Source organism: Vicia villosa, linkage group LG2, assembly GCF_029867415.1.
Source record: "Vicia villosa cultivar HV-30 ecotype Madison, WI linkage group LG2, Vvil1.0, whole genome shotgun sequence".
Classification (NCBI taxonomy): domain Eukaryota; kingdom Viridiplantae; phylum Streptophyta; class Magnoliopsida; order Fabales; family Fabaceae; genus Vicia; species Vicia villosa.
The window spans coordinates 183758830-183766773 of record NC_081181.1 but is presented as its reverse complement, the minus strand read 5'-3'; the positions used below and the strand labels follow the sequence as shown (position 1 = coordinate 183766773).

At 33.3% G+C, this 7944-nt stretch overlaps 1 protein-coding gene across 1 annotated transcript; it reads left to right on the top strand.

Moving 5' to 3' along the window:
- The first annotated feature begins 3959 nt into the window (after positions 1-3959).
- Positions 3960-5009, top strand: LOC131650824 (uncharacterized). The gene has a single exon (XM_058920536.1). The coding sequence runs from the start codon at positions 3960-3962 to the stop codon at positions 5007-5009; it is 1050 nt and encodes a 349-aa protein (XP_058776519.1).
- The last annotated feature ends 2935 nt before the right edge of the window (positions 5010-7944 follow it).

Genomic DNA, 7944 nt, shown 5'->3' with positions numbered 1-7944 from the left:
ATCAGCTTCAAACTTTAAGATTGTAGAATCATCTTGAGAAGTGATCACATGATGCTTCCAACCTTTAACCACAGACTTCCAAGCATTGTAGCCTATGGATTTTAAAAAAAGCAATCACCATCCAAAACAGGTGGTCTGCTGACTAAATCTCCATCTTTAGTTTTGTCCATTTGAACAGAAAATATTCTCACTGGAGCTCACCAAAATAGAACAGGTTGCTTACTCTAATTCAATTGAAATTTTGTTCAAGAGGGGACATATTTGGAACAAGTGGTCCAACAAATTAAACTAAGTCTAACACACAAATGAATAATAATGCAGAGTCAATGTAAAAGCGGTAACTAATACCAGATATTGGTAACCCTGTTTGGTGAAACCACACCTACGTCTGGATGGCACTCTACCCAAGAAATAAATCTCGCTATTAGTAGCTTAGTACACTTAGTCTTATAGGAACAATAAGCTCATGTTGTTCAATGGCTCTTCCTAACACTACCCAATGAATTTCTATTAAGGACTCCCCCCAAATATAAGAATCTCTCTCACTTTCTCTCAATCAATAAACCCTAGAGATCAACTTCAATAACAACTCTATTGATTGTTGAATTTACAACTCAACTAAGATAAATAACGACTATGCCAAGTTACTGAAACATAGCATGGTGTACACAAAGATTCTACCCTAACCCTTATTATGACATTAAGGTGAAATACAAGTTACAAAGACTCAATCCTATCATAATGATAGCAATCCTTGCGTACCAAATCCATGTCTTAAGAGTGAGACTTGAACCTCCTTATATATCAATGTCTTCTGGGATTTTCTCCTATGGATATCCGATTTGATTGCCTCTAAAAAATAGTAGAATATGTTGGACATGATATTCTCCTCAAATATCTCCAACAATAAGATATGATTTGTTTCTAATTCAAATTCAAAATTAAATCCCTTTTAAATTTTATTTGAACGTCTCCAACTATCAAACAAATCAACCAAACCATTGCTAAAGTAACTGTGACAAATCTGATAAAATCCTAATTAGAATTGCGCACCAAGCAACATCCATATGACCTGCTGTCAAGGCTAGATGTTGCAATGTACACATTTTGAAGCATCATTTCCAATATGTTGCACCAGTACATTCAAATCAACTCTTCAGCTTGAATCCGTAGATTTTCTTTGTAGAATGAATGTTGGATATAATTACTCATAACCATAAATGCAATAATATATGGCTGTTGCAAGGGACCAGATGTTGTAGCGCACATGTTGGAACATCGGCTTTCACATGTGTCCTTTCTTCTCCAGAACTAGCTTGAACAAACTCCATGTTGTTTTGCATAATGCAGCCAATATAAACTTATAAAAGTTTTAACCACCTAAAGAGAATTCGATTAAAGCCAGCGATTTTTCCAGTTGAATTGAGAGGCAATTTTAATGGCTTTAAGGACAGTAGAACATTCGACATTGAAAGAAAAAGACCATGATAAAGGCTCATAGAACCTAACAATGAACTCACATTTATGGTCTCTGAAAAACCTTCCACATGCAGCCTTCTACGAATAATGAAGAAAACTCCATCATAGTTCCCCTTGATCCAATTTGAATTTGGAGGAGTACAAATCACCTCCTTAATTCAAGGGGCCTTAGAGGGATGAAAATGAATGTCAAATAAAGTTCCAACAACAAACTCAGATATGGAGTTAGAAGTAAAGAGTCTTGATATTTTGCATATGTTGCTGATTTAAGATATGATCTGAGCAGTGACGAATTACATTGACAATCTTCTTTTTTCAACCTAACCAAATTCCTAGCTAACCATATGGGATTAATGAGATAGATGAAAGTTGAGTTAAAGATAAAAGCTTCATGCTTAGATATGTTCATTTTAACAAATAGCCATAAATCTTCAAAGGAGGAGAAAGGGAGAGGAGTTTGAAGGATCGACCTGAGCCAACACCACAACTTTATAGCAAAAGGGAAATCAAAGAAAAGATGAAATATGGTTTCAGAGTTAGACTAATAAAGAGAGAACATATAGGCCAAGGAGTTACCTCTAATTTGACGCATGTCATCACTAGGAACCTTGTTATGCATTAATCTCTTTATAAATAGAGAATTGGATGGAGGGATATTAATATACCAAATAACATTAGCTAGTTTAAAGCTAAATAGGCAGGAGCCTTGAAAAGGTAAGCATTTTAAAAAACTTTGGTATATGAGATAGAATTCTTCTAGATAATTTAATCGTCTAGATTCTTAGAAGGAGGTCTAATGGTAGCCAGTTTGAGGAAGACCTTAAAAAAGAACATGTTAATAAGGAGGAAAGGGACACTCATTATTAACAATGGAATCAACTAGCTTGATATCAAATTCTTGCGAGGCAAGCAGGCCAGAGTCAATAAGAGATAAAATAGGGTCGCCACATCATCTATCATTCCAAAAAGAAATGGAATAACCATTCCCAGGGAGCCAAACTGATTTAAAAGATATCAGATTCAACTCAGGTTTGATACTGGACTAGAGGGAAGAAGAAAATATGGTATCTATTGAAACTAAAGGTTCTCTTTACTTTCCATTAATACTCTTGCCCAGGGTTCAGTGCTAGTATATAAATCCCAACAAAACTTCAAATTGTTGATTTCATTTAAGCAAATGAGAGATCTGAGACCAAGGCCCCCATAAGGAATAGGCTTGCAAAGGATCTTCCATGACACAATCACACATTTTCTCTTATTAATGTCACCACTTTGAATGAAGTTACTAATAGTTTTTTCATAGTTCTGAGAGTAGCAACATACCAAGCATAAACAGTTATAAAATGAATAAACATAGTTTGAATAATTGATTTAATTAGGCAAACTTTTTTCAGCTATTGATAAAAGAGAACATTTCCAAGATGAGAGCTTAGATAGGATTTTATTAGCAATAAGTTGCAAATGAGAAGCTTTCACTCTACCTTTAAAAATGGGCACGCTTAAGTAGTTAAAAGGGAATAAACCTTTTGAAAAACTAGTGGAATTCACAAAAATATCAAGTCTAACATTAGACCCACCTTAGTAAATGATAGATTTGTTTTGACTAAAAACTTGACAAGAATCAGTAGAATATCTTGAGAAAACAAAGCTATGAACTGAATTATTAGAGAGTTTTCCTTTGCAGAAGATAAAAATATCATCTGCATATAAAATGTGAGATAAGACTTTGATTTGTCTAACACCAGTCATTAGAGATGACTTTTCTTCTTCTACAAGCAAGGAAAAAGTTCTACTAAAGACATCTTTAGCCAGATAAAATAAAAGTGAAGAGAGAAGACCACCCTTCCTCACTTCGCTATTGCATTTGAAAAAAAAAGTAACTAGAAAATAAGCACGAGAGATTCATTTTTAAAAACCACCATGCAATTGATATTTGTGACTTCATAAAAAAAGTTTTTATTTCTATCTATTTGATTGAAAAAGGAACTATTGACTTTCAAAACTAAATATATCAACAAATATTATTTTAAATTATACTTTGTTTTAAGCCATGAATGTTTATTATTCTCTGTTCCAAAATAAACATCATATTTATAAAAATTATTTGTTTCAAATTAAGTGTTGCTTTTATCTTTCAATGCAAATTTTATTTTTATCTTTCAATTTGTCCTATAATTAATACTCATAATTTACATTTCTCTTACATTGAATTAATGGTAATTAGAATACACCAATAATTAATAATAATAGTTTGGTTGTTATGAATAATTGGATGATTGTCTCACAAGCAACTTATTCCTTATTTATAATATTGTGTATTTATTACATTGTCTGTATGTTGTCATATAAATAGGACCAACCTTATTGTAAAATGTACACCGATGAAATAATACAGAATTGCTCTCATCTCTCTTCTCTTTTATCTTCTTATTTCATAACATGTTATCAGCACGATGCTCCAAGACTTAGAAGAATTAAGTATGTCAAATCTTGCAAAACTTGACTTTGGGGCTCTTGACATTTCGGAAAAGAATTATTTGCCTTGGGCTCTAGACGCTGAAATCCATCTAAATGTAGAAGGTCACGGTAATGCTATTAAAGAAGGAAATATATCATCTGATCAACAAAAGACAAAAGCCATGATATTCCTTCGTCGTCATCTTCATGAGGACCTTAAAAATGAATATCTTACTGTAATTGATCCATATGTTTTGTGGAAAAATTTAAAAGAGAGATATGCTCATCAAAAATTGGTTATTCTACCAAAAGCTCGTTATGATTGGATGCATTTACGCTTGCAAGATTTTAAAAGTGTAAGTGATTATAATTCTGTCATGTTTAGAATAACCTCTAAGCTGACATTATGTGGAAAAAAAGTAACTGATGAAGATATGTTAGAAAAAACATTCTCCACTTTTCATGCATCCAATGTGCTCCTACAACAGCATTATCGAGAAAAAGGGTTTAATAAATACTCTGATTTGATATCTTGTCTTCTTGTGGCTGAACAAAATAATGAACTCTTGATGAAAAATCACGAGGCTCGCCCTGCAGGCACAACTCCATTCCCAAAAGTGAATGTAGCAAGACACGATCACTATGTGAAAAATCATGGTCGTGGTCGTGCGCGTGGCCGCGGTCGTGGCCGTGCCCATAATAATGCTCGTGGTCTTAATTTTGATCATAACCGCAATGGCAATCATAAGAATGTACCCTTTCACCAGAAGTGGAAAGATACTGAAAAGAATGAAAAAGGTGGTCAAAGTAGCAAAAGTAAAGAGAATTATTGCTATCGTTGTGGTGGGAAAGGTCATTGGGGTCGCACTTGTCGTACACCAAAACACCTTGTTGATCTTTATCAAAAATCACTAAAAAGTACAAAAACAAGGATTGAGACAAATTTTTCTAATGAAGATGGTTATCCCGATTATGGCAATATAGATGTTACTCATTTAGATATTGGTGATTTCTTTGCTGATCCAAATGAAAAAATTGACCACCTTATTGGAGATGGAACTGTCAAGAAATAGAAATTATAGAGTTTTTCTATTTATTTTAGTTATTATGAATGCTTTAAATTCTCAATGTTTTTTTTTTTTAAAATTCAATTTTGCATCCTGTTTTTGAAATTTAATTTCCTATAATAATAAAGTGTGTTTGTTTTCTATTCATTTACATAATTTATTGTTTAAATAAATTGTATGTTTAAAGTGCACTCATAACTCATTATTATTTTTTTAGAATGAATGTCGACACTTGCGCCACTAATGAAGATATTTGTCTCGTTGATAATGCAACTACTCACACAATTTTCAAAGTTAAAAAAATATTTCTCTTACTTAGTATAACGAAAAACTGATGTTAGCACTATATGTGACACCTCAAAAATAATTGAAGGCTCCGGAAGAGCCAGTGTATTGTTAAGTGGAGGAACAATATTACACATTGAGAATGCACTGTATTCCTCTAAATCTAATAGAAATTTATTAAGTTTTAAAGATATTCGCCTAAATGACTACCATATTGAAACAAAAGATGATGGAGGTATTGAATATCTCTTGATTACACAACAAAATTTGGAAAGAAAATGTGTAAAGGAAAAGCTACTGACTTTTTCATCAGGCTTGTACTACACTTATATTAGTACAATTGAAGCACGTGCCATTGTAAACCATAAGTTTACAAATAACAATAAATTTGTAATTTGGCATGACCGGTTGGGCCATCCCGGCTACATAATGATGCGAAAAATAATTGAAAATTCAATCGGTAATCAATTAATGAGTCGGGAAATTATTCAATCAAATAAGTTCTCATTTAACTCTTGCTCGCAAGGGAAGTTGATAATTCGGCCATCACCAACAAAAATTGAAAATGAATCTATCAATTTTTTAGAGCGTATACATGGTGATATTTGTTGGCCAATACACCCATCATGTGGACCATTTAGATATTTTATGGTTTTAGTGGATGCATAAACTAGATGGTCACATGTTTGTTTGTTTTCAACTCGCAACCAGGCATTTGCGAGATTGCTAGCTCAACTAATTCGAATAAGAGCTCATTTTCCCGATTATCCTGTCAAGAAAATACGTCTTGATAATGCTGCAGAATTTTCATCTCAAGCATTTAATGAGTATTGTATGTCTATTGAAATTGATATTGAACACCCGGTAGCACATGTTCATACACAAAATGGACTTGCAGAATCATTTATTAAACATATAAAATTAATTGCAATACCACTTATTATGAGATGTAAACTCCCAGTTTATGCTTGGGGACATGCAATTTTTCATGCTGCAACTTTGATTCGCATCAGGCCAACGAGTTACCACACATCTTCCCCTTTAGAATTAGTTTTTGGTAAAGAACCTAATATATCTCATCTAAGAATTTTCGGATGTGCGGTGTATGTCCCAATCTCTCTACCACAACGCACGAAGATGGGTCCTCAAAAGAGGGTGGGAATATATGTTGGATACGAATCTCTGTCTATTATAAAGTACCTTGAACCAACAACAGGAGATTTATTCACTGCTCGTTTTGCTGATTGTCATTTTGATGAATCAAATTTTCCAACATTAGGGGGAGAGAATAAGAAGTTGGAAAAAGAGAACAGTTGGAATGAATTATCATTATCTCATCTTGATCCTTGAAGAAAACAATGTGAACTAGAAGTTCAAAAGATAATTCACTTGCAAATCTTAGCAAATCAAATACCAAATGCATTCACTGGTCCAAAAGGTGTGACTAAATCATATATACCAGCTGCAAATGCTCCAATAAAACTAGATATCCCTGTTAGACAATCCAATGAGTCTCAACCATGCCTGAAGCGTGGCAGACCAATCGATTCCAAAGATAAAAATCCTCGAACAAGAAAGGGAGTTAAGAATAAAGATGGCCCAAGTGAGGATATAGAAAATCTAAAAGAGTCTTCAGACATAATAAACATTTCATCTCCAGAAGAGATTGATCAGGTACCTGAAATTGATGAAAATAAACAGATCTCGATAAATTATGTCTAAAATGGAATACAATGGAACCGACATGAAGTCGACATTGATGATATTTTTTCGTACAATATAGCACTAAATGTGATAAATGACAAAGAGGATCATGAACCGTCTATTAAAAATTGTAGACAAAGTGAGGATTGACCAAAATGGAAAGATGCAATTGAAACAGAATTGAACTCACTCTACAAAAGACAAGTTTTTGGACCTGTAGTGCGAACACCTCAAGGTGTGAATCCTGTTGGATACAAATGGGTTTTTGTGCGAAAGCGAAATGAAAATAATGAAATTGTCAGATACAAAGCTCGACTTGTTGCTCAAGGATTTTTGCAAAGATATGGAATTGACTTTGATGAGACATATTCACCTGTAATGGATGCAAGCATTTTTTGATATTTAATAAGCCTTGTAGCACATGAAGGGCTTAATTTGCACATGATGGATGTTGTAACAGCTTATCTGTATGGTTCACTTGATAGTGAAATTTACATGAAACTCCCTGAAAGGTTCAATATACCAAAAGCACATAATTCTGAATCTCGAGAAAGCTACTCCATAAAAATGAACAAATCTCTCTATGGGCTGAAACAATCTGGACGCATGTGGTATAACCGTTTTAGTGAATACTTACTTAGAAAGGAATATACAAATAACTCAATTTGTCCTTGTATTTTTATAAAAAGATCAGGAAAAGAATTTACAATAATAGCTGTCTATGTTGATGACATAAATATTATTGAAACTCCTGAATAGCTTCCAAAAGCTATGAATTGTTTAAAGAAAGAGTTTGAGATGAAGGACCTAGGAAAGACAAAATTATGTCTAGGTTTACACATTGAGCATTTGGACAAAGGAATATTTGTACATCAAGAATGCTATATATAAAAGTGTTAAAACGCTTCTATATGGACAAATGCCACACACTGTCTACTCCAATGGTTGTTAG